At 45.4% G+C, this 16,762-nt stretch overlaps 1 protein-coding gene across 1 annotated transcript in view; it reads left to right on the top strand.

Annotated features, from left to right (window-relative positions):
* Positions 1-810: 810 nt before the first annotated feature.
* The window catches only part of LOC148151344 (uncharacterized), a 138,039-nt gene continuing 122,087 nt past the window's right edge, over positions 811-16,762 (top strand). The window contains exons 1-2 of the mRNA XM_087983346.1: positions 811-942; positions 1,961-2,090. Coding sequence (XP_087839472.1) covers positions 811-942; positions 1,961-2,090 — 262 coding nt within the window. The remainder of the gene's footprint in view (positions 943-1,960; positions 2,091-16,762) is intronic.

The following is a 16,762-nucleotide window of genomic DNA, read 5'->3' as shown; positions in this document are numbered from 1 at the left end:
TCTCGAATCTGGCCTGTATAATCTGCTTCCACCTATCGCATTCCCAATGCCCCTCCCCCAAGACCCTCCTCCCTACCTTTAATCTTAGCCTGCTTGGCACACCCTCCTTATTCCTGAAGAAGGGCTTATGCCCGAAATGTCGATTCTCGTGCTCCTTAGCTGCTGCCTGACCTGCTGCGCTTTTCCAGCAACACATTTTTCAGCTCTGATCTCCAGTTTCTGCAGTCCTCACTTTCTCCTTCTTTCTGAGATGTTGCAATCATTGAGCAGTGAACAGCTCACCGGCCTTACCCTGCTACTGTGAGTAAACATGGTCTGTCCATGGTCAGGGAGCAGAATAGCCCCCGTGTTCAAGCTGACTGCAGGGAAAGCTGCAGGAAACCCAAGAAATGAAGATGTACAAAATTGAACCCCGAAGGTGAAATTGTTTTCTCCTCATCACCAGTGACTGGGAGATTAATCTTCCAATCCAGTGCATTCCCAAACCGGGAAGAGTGACAACCCTGACCATGTGAGTGGATAGCAATTACAAAAACAGCTTTCCCAAGTGTTCAGTGTTCCCAGGAGCCAGCACACAGAGAGTTAAGGATTTCTGAATCCATTGTAAAGTCAGAGCTAAGAGAAATTTCCATAATTAATTAGCTGGAATGTTCCTCCACCATGACGTTCCTACCTAAGGATAAGCTGTATTCAAAACCATCTTTATCAAAGAGTATATAACGAGTATAACTCTGTGCTCAAACTGCAGATCCACCTGAAGGTGCTGAGAGTCAGTCAGTGCGTTCACCAGTGATCTGAGAGAACACCAAGATGCTGAGAATCTTCTTAACTATGTCTGTCCTCTTAGGGCATCAAATTGCTGCTCAGGACCCAGAGCAGGAGGTGATCGACTTCTGTGAGGGTGTTGACTGTCCCGAGCCAGAACAAGTCATCGAGGACACGGTCAGTATAGCTGAGAGTTTACTCTGTTCTGTTGTGTTTGTACCAGTGGAAATTATTCGATGTTTTCTTTAGTCCCTAACCTGCAGTGCATCAACAGTGTACATCCCAACCCTGAACCATGAGGCTGGACTGAAATTACTCCTCGGGCCTCATTAACACTTTCTACATGAGCTGCCATCACTGCCTGGCTCCCACTGTCAGCTTGTGCAGTAAGAAGAATATCAGTTCTTCCATCTCCAGCAGCAGGTGAAGGGAGGGGTCAGTGTGCTCACAGAGAGGGGGCTGGTGGGGGACAACACGAGGACTGTAGAGTCAGGGAGCTCTCCTACTGCTCCTGTCTTCACTCAATCTAACCCTGTTTCTGAAAGGCAGCTGATCACAGGCTGAAGATCTCTGTGTTCAATGTGGAAGAGGCCAAGTCTGGTTGTGAGTGGAATCCCCTCAACTCCATATTTTTTTTAAAGAATAGATTGGATACCCGACAGTGTGGAAACAGGCCCTTCCAGCCCAACAAATCCACACCAACCCTCCGAAGAGCAACCCACCCCCCTACATTTACCCCTAACATTTTGGTCAATTTAGCATGGCTAATTCACCTAACCTGCACATTTTTGGACTGTGGCAGGAAACCGGAACACTTGGAGGAAACCCACGCAGACATGGGGAGAATGTACATACTCCACACAGTTTCCCGATGCTGGAATCGAACCTGGGATCCTGGTGTTGTGAGGCAGCAGTGCTAACCATTGAGCCACCGTGCCACCTTGAATTTAAATTCTATCATCTGCCCTGATGGGTTTGAACCCAGGTTCCAACAGTGAAAGAGAAAGGGAATGAATCAGGAAGTGCTGCTGTCAGGAATCCCATTAAAAACTTCAAACTCTGTTTCAGACTCAGTCCCTCCAGAACATGAAGGCTCTTCCACACCTGGACACTTGGGACAGTTCTCTCAGCATTGATGCACTTTGGTGGGAGTACAGTTTATACCATACAGTGACATTTTTTACTCTCATTTCAGAATTATGATGAGGTGACATACGTAAATGTACAATATGTTGAGGCAGAAGTTCATGGAACGGATTTGGAGCAAGTAGTGGAGCTTGGTCTGGACAAACTGTTCAAGTATTCACGTTTTGGCAATGCTGAAGGTATATCAGATATCCCATCATAGTAACAACAGAATATAGTGACTGTTTACTTTTTCACATTTCTTGCTTAATACTTTCTACATCGACAAACACATTGACAAAACATTCCACAATTGTCAATCCCTGGGGATCCCTTGGTCACATGCTGCTATTTAGTCAAAGTGTCACCCTCTTTTGATACTTGGCTTTATGGTCCCAGAATCTGGGAAGGTTTCCCCCTTGTGGTGGGAGTGGGATTTCAATCTCACTGTCTGACTTCAGCCATGATCGCTGAATTGTCCTCACACAAATAAAGGCTCCCTGCCAGGCATGAAGCCTACTGTTGGAGTCCTTTTGGAAGGTGACACACTGCACATTCACCATCTGCGATTCCCTCCATCTCTCCCAAAGACCCATAAACAGCCTCACTCACTGACTTCTCTTTAAAAATGAATGTTTTAAGGCAATTAAAACAGCTGAAGTCCTCTTTCCACCTCTGATGGCTTGGACACTGTCCAAAACCAAACTGCTGTCCTGTTGGTATGGTATTTGTCTTGTGAACAGTCTCCTTGTGGTCTCTGGGCTCCCCTTCTAAAGATGATGAAAGCAATCTCAGCATTCGAAGACGAACCTCTAAATAATGAGAGAAAAGATGTGGATGTTTGGAAAGAGAGCAGGTCAGTGTAATGAGCTGGTTACATCAACCAAACAGCCAGCACAGGAGACCACTCCCCCAGCGCTATGTCACTCTGTGAGGCTATTATTCAATCTGTCACAGTGTCTGCCCCACTTCAGCAATGTCACCCTGACCCCTCACCTGTAACCTCTGACTCACTGTCAGTGACACCACAAATGATCACCGAGTAAAATGTTATAACAGGGTTTTTCTCGATCTACAGAAACAATAGTTCCTATCACTGCACCTTGGGTACTCACTGGATACTTGGTAAATGGAACATTTCCACAGAGATTCAATGTAGGTGTGACCATCGTTCCTGAGGTTAACAGTCCGCCCACACCTACAGATCAAACAATTAAACAAAGATCGTTCTTTTCGGGTCGGTTCTTTGTGAGGTGAGTTTTGATGCTGAAATATTGTGATTGATGTTTCTCTATGTCACCATCATTCCAGTCTGGGTAAGATTGAGATTAACAGGTCCATCCAGTCACACTGGGACATTGGTCAATATGAATGGTGTTGTGGAGTGGTTCATATCTCACAATCTGCAGCTCCACCTCCTGAGAACACAGCCAGTCCTCCACATTCACATTACTCCAGTTCACACAGTGCTGGCTCCTGGGTTCTGAAATTCTCATCTGCAGCATGGTTCACATTTTTCACAGAACACTTTCATTTCATTTGAACAAAGGGTCTTTCAAGCAGTCCCCTTAGTCAGCTTCACCCTTCTAGGTAATGGCAGATCATCCACTTCAATGGAATTTTCCAACAATATTCCCATTCCTATTGAATAATATTGTTAATATTGTTGAGTCATAGAGTGACACAGCACGGGAACAGACTGTTCGGTCCAACCAGTCCATGCTGACCATAATCCCACACTAAACTAGTTCCAACTGCTTGGGCTTGACCCATATCCCTCTTATTCATGTCCTTATCCAAATGTCCCTTAAACATTGTAACTGTACCCATATTCACCACTTTCTTTGGATGTTCATTCCACACACCACAAACCCATCTGTGTAGAAAAGTTGCCCCTCATGTCTTTTTTAGATCATTCTCCTTTCACCTTCAATATATTTTCCCCTTGTCTTAATTCTCCAGTCTGGGGAAGAGACACCTGCCATTCACCATATTTATATCCCTTACAATTTTATAAACCTCTGTAAGGTCACCCTTCAACCTCCTCTGCTCCAGTGAAAGATGTCCCAACCTATCCAACCTCTCCTTTTTGCTCAAACCCTTCATTCCCGGAAACATCCTCGGTAATCTCTTCTGAAACTTCTCTCCAGCTTTAATAATGCCCATCCTATAACAGAGTGACCAGAACTGGACACATTACTCCAGAAGAGACCTCACCAATCTCCTGTACAACCTCAACACAGTGTCCCAACTCTGATACTCAAACATCTGAGCAATGAAGGCAAGTGTGCTCAATGCCTTCTTAACCACTCTGTCTACATTTGATGCAAACTTCAAAGAATTATGTATCTGAACCATTGGGTCTCCCTGTTCTCCAACATCATGAAAGATCCTACTTTTAATTGCGTAAGTCTTGCTCTTGCTTGTTTTAGCAAAATTCAATACTTTGCACTTATCCAAATTAAACAGCCCTGGAGATGGCGACGGTGAGCTGAGTTCACGAACTGCTGCCATTCTTTGGGGACTTGGGCATCCACAATGCTGTCAGAAAGGGAGTTCCAGGTATTTGATCCAGTGACACTGAAGGAACGGTGATATATTTTCAAGTCAGGGTTGTGTGTGGTTTGGAGGGGATCTTGCAGGAGGTGGTGTTCTCATGTAATTACTGCCCTCAGTCCTTCTAGAGAGTAGAGAGCACAGATTTGAATGTTGATGCCAAACGAGCAAGCTGATTGGTTGAAATACAATCTGAGTGATTTTCCAGCCTTCCCTATACAGGCAAATGGTGTGTAGTCTATTCCACTCCTGACCTGTACCTTGTCGATGATGGACAGGGTTCAGTGAGATACTGCAGTGTATCTTGTAGATGGTACACATTTTTAACTTTGTGTGTTGATGGTGGGAGGAGACATTTCCAAAGGAGCTGATTTCCGGGGCTGAGGTGAGAGAGACTGCCCTTGTCATCGAGGCTGTGTCTGAACAAATGTGATATTAAGGAGTTCCAGCAAAACTGGAATCAATGGGAACTGGGAAGAATTTCCACTGGTTGAGTCATACCTGGCACATGCTCACTAACCACCTCCCTCTTCAATGGGACTGACTGAAGCCGTCTCAAAGCTGTCTCTGTTACCAGTTTCATTTCATTCTTCATCTCAATTGACCCCTCCTGAGAAATCTTTTCTGTCCCTTTCGGGTGTTAAGGAACACCAGCCCAAATAAATCTCTGAAGAAGAGTCACACTGAACATGAATCACTGACTCTGCTTCTGTCTCCAGAGATTCAGCAAGACCTGGACAATATCTGGGATTGGGCTGACAGGTGGCAGGTGACATTTAGAATGGAGAACATAGAACATATAAGAGTGCAGCACAGAAACAGGCCCTTCAGCCCAACATATCTGTGCTGACCATGATGCAACTCTACACCATTCCTAACTACCTGCACAAGGTCTATATCTCTCTGTTCCCTTAAATGCCTGTTAAACTTTACTCCCATATCTACATCTTCCAGCGCCCTGGGTAGCACATTCCAGGCACTGACCACACTGTGTATAAAACATCCCCTCGCACATTCTCCACTCACCATAAAGCTGTGCCCTCTAGTGTTTGAGACTTCCACCCTGGGATAAAGACTCTGACTATCCACTCTCTCCATGCCTCTCATTATTTAATATACTTCAATCAGTTCGTCCCTCAGACTCTGATGTTCTCATGAAAATAATCTCAGTGCGCCCAAACTCTCCTTATAGTGAACACACTCCAATCCAGGCAACATCCTGATAAACCTCTTTTGCACCATGTCCAAGGCCCCTACATCCTTCCTGTAATCTGCAATAATTGGTGGCACAGTGGTTAGCACTGCTGCCTCACAGCGCCACAGACCTGGGTTCCATTCCTGCCTCAGCCGACTGACTGTGTGGAGTTTGCACATTCTCCCCCTGTCCGTGTGGGTTTGTTCCGGTTTCCTCCTACAGTCTAAAAATGTGTAGGTTTGGTGAATTGGCCATGCTAGATTGCCTGTTGTGTGAGGTGAAGGGGGATGGGTTGTGGGTCAGTGTGGACTTGTTGGGCCTGTAAGTAATCTGTAATGATTTTGCAAGTTTTATTTTCAAGCCCCAGACTGATGAAGGCAAACATGCCGTTATGCCTTCTCTCCAACCTTATCCATTTGTATTGCCACTTTCAGGGAGCTATGGACTTGACCCAAGATCCCTCTGCAGATCAATTCTTGCCCTTTATTATACTATTTTGAATTCTTCCATTTGACCTTCCAAAGTGCATCATAGCCTGGATTAAACTCCACATGCCATTTCATTGCCTACATTTCAAAGTGATTTCTATTTGTTGCTGTATCCGTTGACAACCTTCCTCACTGTCCATAACTGCACCAATTTGGTTTGCACCACATAACTGTCAGGCAATGACCATCTCCAACAAGAGAGAAGGTAAACATCACCCACTGACATTCAATGGCATCACAGTCACTGGATCCACCACTTCAGTGAAAACAGACACAACATATTCATTCAGCTCCTCGACCACTTCTCTATTCCTGAAAATAAATCCATCCAACTCTGTCTGGAATGGACCCACATCCGTTTTAGCCAAACATTTTCTGCACAAGTGGGAAGTTTTGCAGTACATTTCTCTGTTTGTTATGGATTGCATTCATATTCATTTCTCCTGTTCATTACAAGTTTCATGGTCCTCCTTTGTGGAACCATTCTAGTGAGAACCCTCTGCAACCTCTTAAGGAGACTCATGTATTCCCTAAAATGTGATCATCAATGGCCACAATGTTCATAACAGAATTTCATAGGGGTTCAGCAAAACTTCCTCGATTGGGGAATCAATCATCTCGTTATAAAGTCAAGACCCTGTTTCTTTTGCTATTCACTCTCTCAATAGAGATCGGTGCACCAAAATTCCCCTGCCGTCTCTGCCGTACATTTTTTGAATAGTGCCGTTAAGTTGATGTCAACTCTCAGAATTCCTCACCAAAACTGTATCCCCTTATCGGCCACGGGACTGTCCATTCTGATTGCTTTTCGATTCTGTTCCTGTAGCCATGATGGAACGGAATGATGGAGGGTTCCCAATGGGCTGAAAGCCTGACTCCTGTTGCTGTTGCCCTGTAACCTATTCTGATTCAGACAGGTTTTGTCACGAGGAATGAGAATTAAATGTCTATATTCTTAATTCCGTTGCAGGACTATTCCCAACAAAACTGATGGGAAACAATATGAAGAACTAGTCCTTGATTTCCTGAAAGACTTGGAAAAAGACAAGAGAATACTCAATAGAACATAGAACATAGAACAATACAGCACAGAACAGGCCCTTCGGCCCACGATGTTGTGCCGAACATTTGTTCTAGCTTAAGCACCCATCCATGTACCTATCCAATTGCCACTTAAAGTTCGCCAATGATTCTGACTCTGCCACTCCCACAGGCAGCGCATTCCATGCCCACACCACTCTCTGGGTAAAGAACCTACCCCTGACATCCCCCCTATACCTTCCACCCTTCACCTTAAATTTATGTCCCCTTGTAACACTCTGTTGTACCCGGGGAAAAAGTCTCTGACTGTCTACTCTATCTATTCCCCTGATCATCTTATACACCTCTATCAAGTCACCCCTCATCCTTCTCCGTTCCAATGAGAAAAGGCCTAGCACACTCAACCTATCCTCGTACGACCTATTCTCCATTTCAGGCAACATCCTGGTAAATCTTCTCTGCACCCTCTCCAAAGCTTCCACATCTTTCCTAAAGTGAGGCGACCAGAACTGCACACAGTACTCCAAATGTGGCCTAACCAAAGTCCTGTACAGCTGTAACATCACTTCACGACTCTTGAATTCAATCCCTCTGCTAATGAACGCTAATACACCATAGGCCTTCTTACAAGCTCTATCCACCTGAGTGGCAACTTTCAAAGATCTATGAACATAGACCCCAAGATCCCTCTGCTCCTCCACCTTACTAAGAACCCTACCGTTAACCCTGTATTCCGCATTCTTATTTGTCCTTCCAAAATGGACAACCTCACACTTGGTAGGGTTGAACTCCATCTGCCACTCCTCAGCCCAGCTCTGCATCATATCTAAGTCCCTTTGCAGCCGACAACAGCCCTCCTCACTATCCACAACTCCACCAATCTTCGTATCATCTGCAAATTTACTGACCCACCCTTCGACTCCCTCTTCCAAGTCATTAATAAAAATTACAAACAGCAGAGGACCCAGAACTGATCCCTGCAGAACTCCACTTGTAACTGGGCTCCAGGTTGAATATTTCTTATCATTTGGTATAAGAAAGGTGGACTAACACAAATAGCTTTAGAAAAGGAATTGGAATGAAATTTTTCCAGAAGGTTCTGTTACCTTTATACAAACTCAACAGTGAGATTAGCTTAATTCTGAAATTGTTTTGTCTTCCCCAAACTACATTGCATTAACCTAGACTACTGTGCATAACTCTGGTCTCCGTACCTAGAGAAAGATATATCCTTCTCCCTCACTTTCAGTGAATGCAGTGACTATTCCTTAGACATATTATGGCCATATGCCCACATTGGGAATTTGACCAATTCCACCAATGTCCTATCTCAGAAATCCCAGTGTCCTGTTTATAAACACTGCCCTCTACTGGCAGTCGGTAATTGTATTTCCAACAAAGAATACAAGCATTTATTCTTCAATCAAAATTATTCAATAGCATCAACAGTCCCCCATTGACTTCCCCATTTACAGTCTCTGTTCCCACTGGTTCTTTAGTCCAATGATTCCAATCAATGGGATTATCCAAGTTACACTTCATTGGCCCCGGAATTCTGATCGGGAGTCAGTCGTTGTCACCGACACACTTCCCCCCATTCACCTTGACCCGACAACACCCCCGACATGACCGTATCAGACTGGACAAAACCCTCCACCTGACACCCATGACTCAGCTGGTCCCGAAACTCCATCACTCCTCTCCAACCCCAGGATTCTACAGATCCCTCATCACTGACCCACTCTTCCCCTTCACCTCTACCACAGCCCCATTGGAACGGGACACCTCCCCCCACCCACCCCATTACCAGCAAAACAACAGCCCCTCCCTTTCACCAGCCTTCACAACCCATTCAACCCAAACCCACTAGACCCAAAAGCTGCCCTGAACAGACACTCCCTGCTCCTGCAATGAGTTTGGAACTGACAGCCAACTGCATTCCCCCATCACCACACAGGACCCACCCAACCCATGCCTCACTAACCTGAAACCCTACCCAAAGTGACCCAGATGGTACTGACCCTCCGTCCCGACCTGATAGCACTGCACCCCATCCCTCAACCCTCTGGGCCTGACACCGCCCCTTCACCTCACAACCCTAGCAGATCCATCAGTCACATTCCTCTCCGAAGTGGTGCCAGCAGAACTGAAATGCTCCCTCACTCCATCCCAGCCCTTACACACCCCAAGCTTTCTCTCACATACCTGACAATATGCCCCTCCCCCCCCGGCACCATTCTCTCCCACTCCCCTGATCCTCTACCTTCCTCACCTACCTCCATGCTACCCCCCTCACACACATTCCATTGAAACCCCTCACCTACCCGTCACTCTGTCCATCCTCCTTCCCACCCTCCCACCAACTGCAGCCCCTCCTCCTCCTGCCCATGATCCTCCCTCCATACTTCCGTCCACTCTCACCTTTGCACGATGGTTTTCAGCTGTCCTGGGGGCTGTACCGTCTTGTCTTTCCCCCGGGTCATAAAAATGTAGGTCCACCATTCAATGAGATCATTGCTGATCTTCTCCTTCAAATCCGCTTTCCCACACTGTCCCTCGATTGGGTAATCTGTCCAATGATGTCATTGCACTCACTGTAATTCACTCTTGGGTATGGAGAGTAAAACTGCTGATGTCATCCACTGCTACAACTGAAGTGAGATTTTTGTACTCTTCACTCCCTTTGTAATAAAGGATACGATACTGTTTGTTTCTCCAGTAGCTTGCTGAACCTGTGCATTAACGCTCTGTGTTTGATGTAGAAGGACATCCAGGTCACTCTGAATGCCACCATTTTCCAGTCACTCACCAGTACAAAACATTCCCCTGGGATATTTTTTCCATATTTGGTTACCATCAGATTTCCCCAAATTCTGCCCAGTTCCTGCCCACACCCTCAACCCCGCACACGATGTGGCCTCCTCTATATTGGGTCCGCTGCACCTGATGTGGCCTCCTCTATATTGGGGAGACAGGCCGCCTACTTGTGGAATGTTTCAGAGAACACCTCTGGGACACCCGGAACAACCAACCCAACCACCCGTGGCTCAACACTTCAACTCCCCCTCCCACTCCACCAAGGACATGCAGGTCCTTGGACTCCTCCATCGCCAGACCATAGCAACATGACGGCTGGAGGAAGAGCGCCTCATCTTCTGCCTGGGAACCCTCCAACCACAAGGGATGAACTCAGATTTCTCCAGTTTCCTCATTTCCCCTCCCCCCCACCTTGTCTCAGTCCCAACTCTCGAACTCAGCACCACCTTCCTAGCCTGCAATCTTCTTCCTGACCTCTCCGCCCCCACCCCCACTCCGGCCTATCACCCTCACCTTAACCTCCTTCCACCTATCGCATTTCCAACGCCCCTCCCCCAAGTTCCTACCCCCTACCTTTTATCTTAGCCTGCTGGACACACTTTCCTCATTCCTGAAGAAGGGCTCATGCCCGAAACGTCAATTCTCCTGCTCCTTGGAGGCTGCCTGACCTGCTGCGCTTTTCCAGCAACACATTTTCAGCTCTGATCTTCAGCATCTGCAGTCCTCACTTTCTCCTAGAACACATTAACCAGACATCAGGTTCCAGCTCTGGTCGCTCTGACTGTCCCTGACAGAGCTGTCCTGGATGCTCATGTCCCTTTTAATATCCTTTATAGTGAGGATTTCTCTTCAAAACTAAATTATTGCCCAGTGTTTCAGATACATCTCTGACCAACCATCTCTGTTGGGCATTGGTGACATCAGTTGAAAGTCTTCTTACAGCACATGCAGGGGGTTAAATTTAATTGTAAATGGGGAGCTGGGTCCTTCACTCGGAAACAGGGATTAAGTGTCCTTTAACCTTCTTTGAAATGAATGAATTGTGTATAGCATGAGACTGGGATTTGGTCCTGATGATGGATTATATTTCTGTTTAATCTGTCATGTTGGGTCAGAATGTTTCACATTGGTATGGTCAGAGTTCATTGACAGTGGGAGGGATTACAGAGCCTAGTTGTTTGAGGTTGGTCGGTGCTGGAACTGTCCTGTGGAGTATTCCTACATGGAATGGATTTGTATTCCATCAATACTCATTGTTGTGACCCTTTTGGAATGATATCCCACCTTCATCTGAAAGTTAGTGACACATGAGAATCAGTCAGCTTTGTGCTGTTGTGTCTGGGGTCAGAGGTTTCATTTGTTGAACTCTGCAGCACAAGGGGAGGGGGCAGGAGAGTGGGAGCTTACATTGAGGCTCAGGACCAGGAGGGGTCAGTGAGAGGAGGAAGAGGGATGTGGACTGGAGCCTGGAGGAGGGTGTGGGTCTTGCAATTGGAACCAGCAACTTCCAGACACATGGAGAATTCTAAATACGTGAATAATGTGTTCCCAGTCTCACTGGAGGAACTTACATTTGTATTGGAACCAACAAGAAGGAAGAGAGTGGAAGTGCGGGACACTGTCAGGAACACCAGGCCAGGGTGAAAATTTCACCCTCTTTGTGGGTAGTAGAATATTCCCTATTCCTGCCATTCCTGATTATCAGAAACTGAACATTGTGCTGGGATGAGGAGAAAGGTTGTTTCTCAATCCAGTTCAGTTTTACTCAGGTCAGTGCAGGTTCAGAAACACCTGGATCCAGGTGAAGAAGGACAAGTGGAAGATTTTGGGAATCAGGAATGAAGCAGCATCAAACTGATCCCTAAAATGGAGAAATAATCCTAACGTGAAATCAGAATCCAGAGTCTGATGAGAGAATAAAATTCAGCTTCAGATCTCCCACCCACACTGAGAGCTCCCACCCACATATAGACTGACTGAATGTGTGATTGAAGAAATGATCTATTCCAATATGATTCCTGTTAACAGGCCGTTCATTCACAGGCTTCTCGTGAAGAAGCCATTGTCTTTGAGTTTGTGTTTGTCTGTGTTTTTCTAACTGCTGGGAATGTATTCTCACTGTGAAGTAAAGAAGGTGATGCATCACAACACTCGGTCTCCTGTTCAATTCTTACTCTGAGGGAAATCTGGATCACTGCTCATATCACGAGTTTAATATTAGATAAAATCTTCCACATTTTAGTGAAATGAATCTGTCGATATATTGAAGATTAAAAGTAATAAATCTCCCATCTCAGAGAATTATCCTGCATTACTGTAGGGCATTTGGTCCACTGTGTACCTGTGCCAATGGGCAAACTGACACTGGGGATTTAAAGTCAGTTACATGTGTGGCTCAAAGATTGATGTATTTCTAATTTCTTCATCACAACCTACTTTCCCAATAATTGTGGCATCATCTGCAAATCCCTGATCCTTTGGAATGGGAGAGCAGGCTCGAGGGGCTGAATGGCTCACTCCTGTTCCTATTTCCCATGGTATTGTAGTTACAGTGAAAGTCACCATCGTCCCAGAGGCTGTTCTCTCCCAAAAGACAGAGGTGGCTGCTGGTGCAGAGTTATACCTGAGGGTCAGCAGTCCTCATGCAAGGGGTGAGGGGGAATATGATGGGGTAGCATTGTTGGTATGGGATAGAATAGTAAGAAGTGATTTGGAATTGGAAGATGAAGTATCCAGGTGAGACACTAGGAATTCTGCAGACAGTAACTCACCTCCTGACTTCCCAAAGCCTCTCCAAGGCACAAGTCAGGACAGTGATGGAATATTCCCCAAGATGTGCTCCAGAACCTTACCAAAGCTCCTCAGACAGAATCTTCCAAACACTCAAACATTTCCGTCTCGAAGGACAAGAACAGCAGATACATGGAATCACCCCCACCTGCACGTCCCCCTCTAAGCCACTCACCATCCTGACTTGTTCAAGTTAAATGGATTTAGTGCAGGGATAAAGGTTCACTTTCAATCCCCATTAAACACACTTCACTGGAGTACTCTGAATGCTGCCTCTTGGTGTAGCAGATACAAGTTCCTGACTCATCACTGAAGCAATTCTTCCAAAAACGAGAAATATTACCCGGAACTGGAAATGGCTGACCCAGCACGAGATCCGACAGGCGACCCACCTTTGATCACTCGACTCAAAGTCCAAAGTTCTTGTCAAATGGTTGGTCTGTGCGACGTACATAGAACATAGGATGTGATAGCGCAGTACAGGCCCTTCAGCCCTCAATGTTGCACCGACCTGTGAAAATAATCTGATGCCCATCCAAACTATACCTATGCATGTCCAATGCCCACTTAAATGCCCTTAATGCCAGCGAGTCTACGACTGTTACACGTCCCTACTACTCGTTGAGTAAAGAGACTACCCCAGATATCTGTCCTAAATCTATCACACCTCAAATTGTGTCAGCTTTCACCATCCAAGGAAAAAGGTTCTCACTGTCCACTCTATCCAACCCTCTGATTATCTTATATATCTCAATTAAGTCACCTCTCAACCCTCCAATGAAAACAGCTTCAATTCCCTTAGCCTTTCCTCATAAGACCTTCCTTCCATACCAGGCAATATCCTAGTAAATCTCCTCTGAACCCTTTCCAAAGCTTCCGTATCCTTCCGATAATGCAGTGACAAGAACTACACGCAATACTCCAGCTGCCACCTTACCAGTGTCTTGCACAGCTGAAGCATGACCTTGTGGCTCTGAAACTCAATCCACCTTGCAAATAAATGCCAAAACACCATATGCCTTCTTAACAACCCTATCAACCTGGGTGGCAACTTTCAGGGACTTATGCACCCAGACACTGAGATTCCTCTGTTCATCTACACTGCAAGAATTTTACCATAAGCCCAGCAACTGTATTCCTGTTACTTTTTCCAAAGTGAACTACCTCACACTTTTCTGCATTAAACTCCATTTGCCACTTCTCACCCCAGCTCTGCATCTTATCCATGTCCCTCTGTAACCCACAACATCCTTCGGCACTATCCACAACTCTGCCTACCTTAGTGTCTGCAAATTTACTAACCCATCCTTCTACACCCACCTCCAAATCATTTATAAAAGTGACAAACATCAGTGGCCCCAAAATAGATCCTTGTGGCATTCCACTGGTAACTGAGCTCCAGAATGATCATTTCCCATCAACTGCCACCCCCTGTCTTCTTTCAGCGAGCTAATTTCTGATCCAAACCACCAGATCACCTTCAACCACAAAACTCCATATTTTGTCAATAGCCTACCATGTGAAACCTTATCAGACGCCTTACTGAAATCCATATACACCACATCAACCGTCTTACCTTCATCCACCTGTTTATTTCACCTTCTTGAAGAACTCAATAAGGTTAGTGAGGCACAACCTACCCTTCACAAAACTGTGTTGACTATCCCTAAGCAAATTATTCCTTTCCAAATGATTATTAATCCTATCTCTTTTAATCTTTTCTAACATCTTACCCACAACCGAAGTAAGGCTCACTGGCCAGGGTTGTTCCGACTCCCCTTCTTCAACAAGGAACAGCATTTGCTATCCTCCAATCTTCTGGAACTACTTCTGTCGACAATGATGACATAAAGATCGAAGCCAAAGGCTCTGCAATCTCCTCCCTGGCTTCCCAGAGAATCCGAGGGTAAATCCCATCCGGCCCAAGGGTCCAATCTATTTTCAGATTTTCCAAAATTGCTAAAACCCTCTCTTTGTCAACCGCAATCCCATCTTATCTTGTAGCCTGTATCTCCGTGTTCTCACGAACATTGCCCTTTACCAATGTGATTACTGTCAAAACGTATTCATTAAGCACTTTTCCATGTCCTCAGATTCCACACACAACTTTCCACTACTATCTATGATTGGCCCTAATCTTACGCTAGTCATTATTTTATTCCTGATATAGAAGGCGTAAGGGTTTGCCTTGATCCTATCCACCAACTAATTTTCATGTCTCCTCCTGGCTCTTCTTAGCCCTTTCTTTGTATCTTTTCTGGATAACGTATAACTCTCAAGCCCTCCAACTGAGCCTTCACACTTCATCCTCACATAAGCTTTCCTATTATTCATGACAAGCGATTCAATTTCTTTATTAAACCATGGCCCCTTTCTTGATAACTACCTCCCTGTCTGACAGGTATATAAATACCCAGGTCCAGCAGTAGCTGTTCCTTGAAAAAGCTCCACATTTCAAGAGTGTCCATCCCCTGCAGCTTCCTTCCCCAACCTATGCATCCTAAATCTTGCCAAATCGCATCATAATTGCCATTTCCCCAGTTATACCTCTTTCCCTGCGGTATATACCTATCCCTGTCCATTGGTATTGTAAACATAACCGAATTATGGTCACTATCATCAAAGTGCTCACCTACCTCCAAATCTAACACCTGACCAGGTTCATTCCCCAGTACCAACTCCAGTATGACATCACCCTTGTTGGCCTGTCTACATACTGTGTCAGAAAACCTGCCTGCACACATTGAACAATGGTTGGTCTGTGCAATGGTTGGTTTGTATGATGAATGGTCTATGTGATGATTGGTCTGTATGATGGTTGGTCTGTGTGATGATTTGTCTGTGCGATGGTTGGGTCTGTGCAATGGTTGGTCTGTCTGATGATTGGGTCTGTACGATGGTTGGTCTGTGCTATAATTGGTCTATACGCAGGTTGGTCTGTGCAATGCTTGGTCAGTGCGAAGGCTGGCCTGTGCGATGGTTGGGTCTGTATGATGGTTGGGTCTGTACGATGGTTGGTCTGTGCGATGGTTTTACTGTACAGTTCTCACCGAGAATAGGGAGTGAACCTCCATTTTTATGTTTTCGTTCAGTCCCCAAACTGTTCAAATTTCTCCTCTCCAGCTATGAGGTCATCCTTGAAGCTCATTAATAGTTTTTGTCACTGATCTGACTGTCTTTGAGCAATTTAATGCTCTGCTTTAATCTTTTCAGAAGATATTTTCACAATTTTCACCAGGCCCAACAAGTTCACACTGACCCGCCGAAGCTCAACCCATCCAAACCCATTCTCCTAACTCATCGGGCAATTTAGTATGGCCAATTCATCTAACCTGCACATTTTTGGACTGTGGGAGGAAACCAGAGTGCTAACCACTTTGCCACCATGCCGCCCACGGTGAGTTTGCTTCACTTGGCTATTCTGCTTCCCAGCATGTATCAGAAACTTCCCTGACCTGCCATTTTAGGTTACAATCAGTTCAGGAAGGCAATGCACCTTATCAATGATGTGAAGGTGTTGGTGTTGGACTGGTTTGGACAAGGTGAAAAATCACATGACACAGGTGATCATGTTTTTCAAATAAACCCATTGGACTCTAACTTGGTGTTGTGTGATTTTTCACCTTGTCAGTGGCAACGAGGAATAGTCAATAAATACCCTCCCAGCCAGCAACACCCTAATCCTGGGAGTGAATTAGAAATAATTCCTAATGTAACCATAGGTTTCTCACTGTTTCTGTAAAGCAAACTCTGTCCCTGTCAATCTCAATTTAATGCAGTCCCTCCCAATGGTTTAGTCTTCTCTCCCAGCACCATTCACCACTCCAAAAATACTTAAGCAGTCCGTGTTCAAAAGCAACAAAGTCTGAACAATATCTGGGCTTGCACTGGTAAGTGGCAAGTAAGTTTTGTGCCACACAAATGCCAGGCTGTGACCATCACCAATAAGAGACAATCTAATCATTGTACCTTGATATCCAATGGT

Source organism: Chiloscyllium plagiosum, unplaced genomic scaffold, assembly GCF_037043375.1.
Source record: "Chiloscyllium plagiosum isolate Xiang-an unplaced genomic scaffold, Cpla_swu_hap1 HiC_scaffold_3, whole genome shotgun sequence".
Taxonomy (NCBI): Eukaryota; Metazoa; Chordata; class Chondrichthyes; order Orectolobiformes; family Hemiscylliidae; genus Chiloscyllium; species Chiloscyllium plagiosum.
This window is presented reverse-complemented; position numbering and strand designations above follow the sequence as displayed.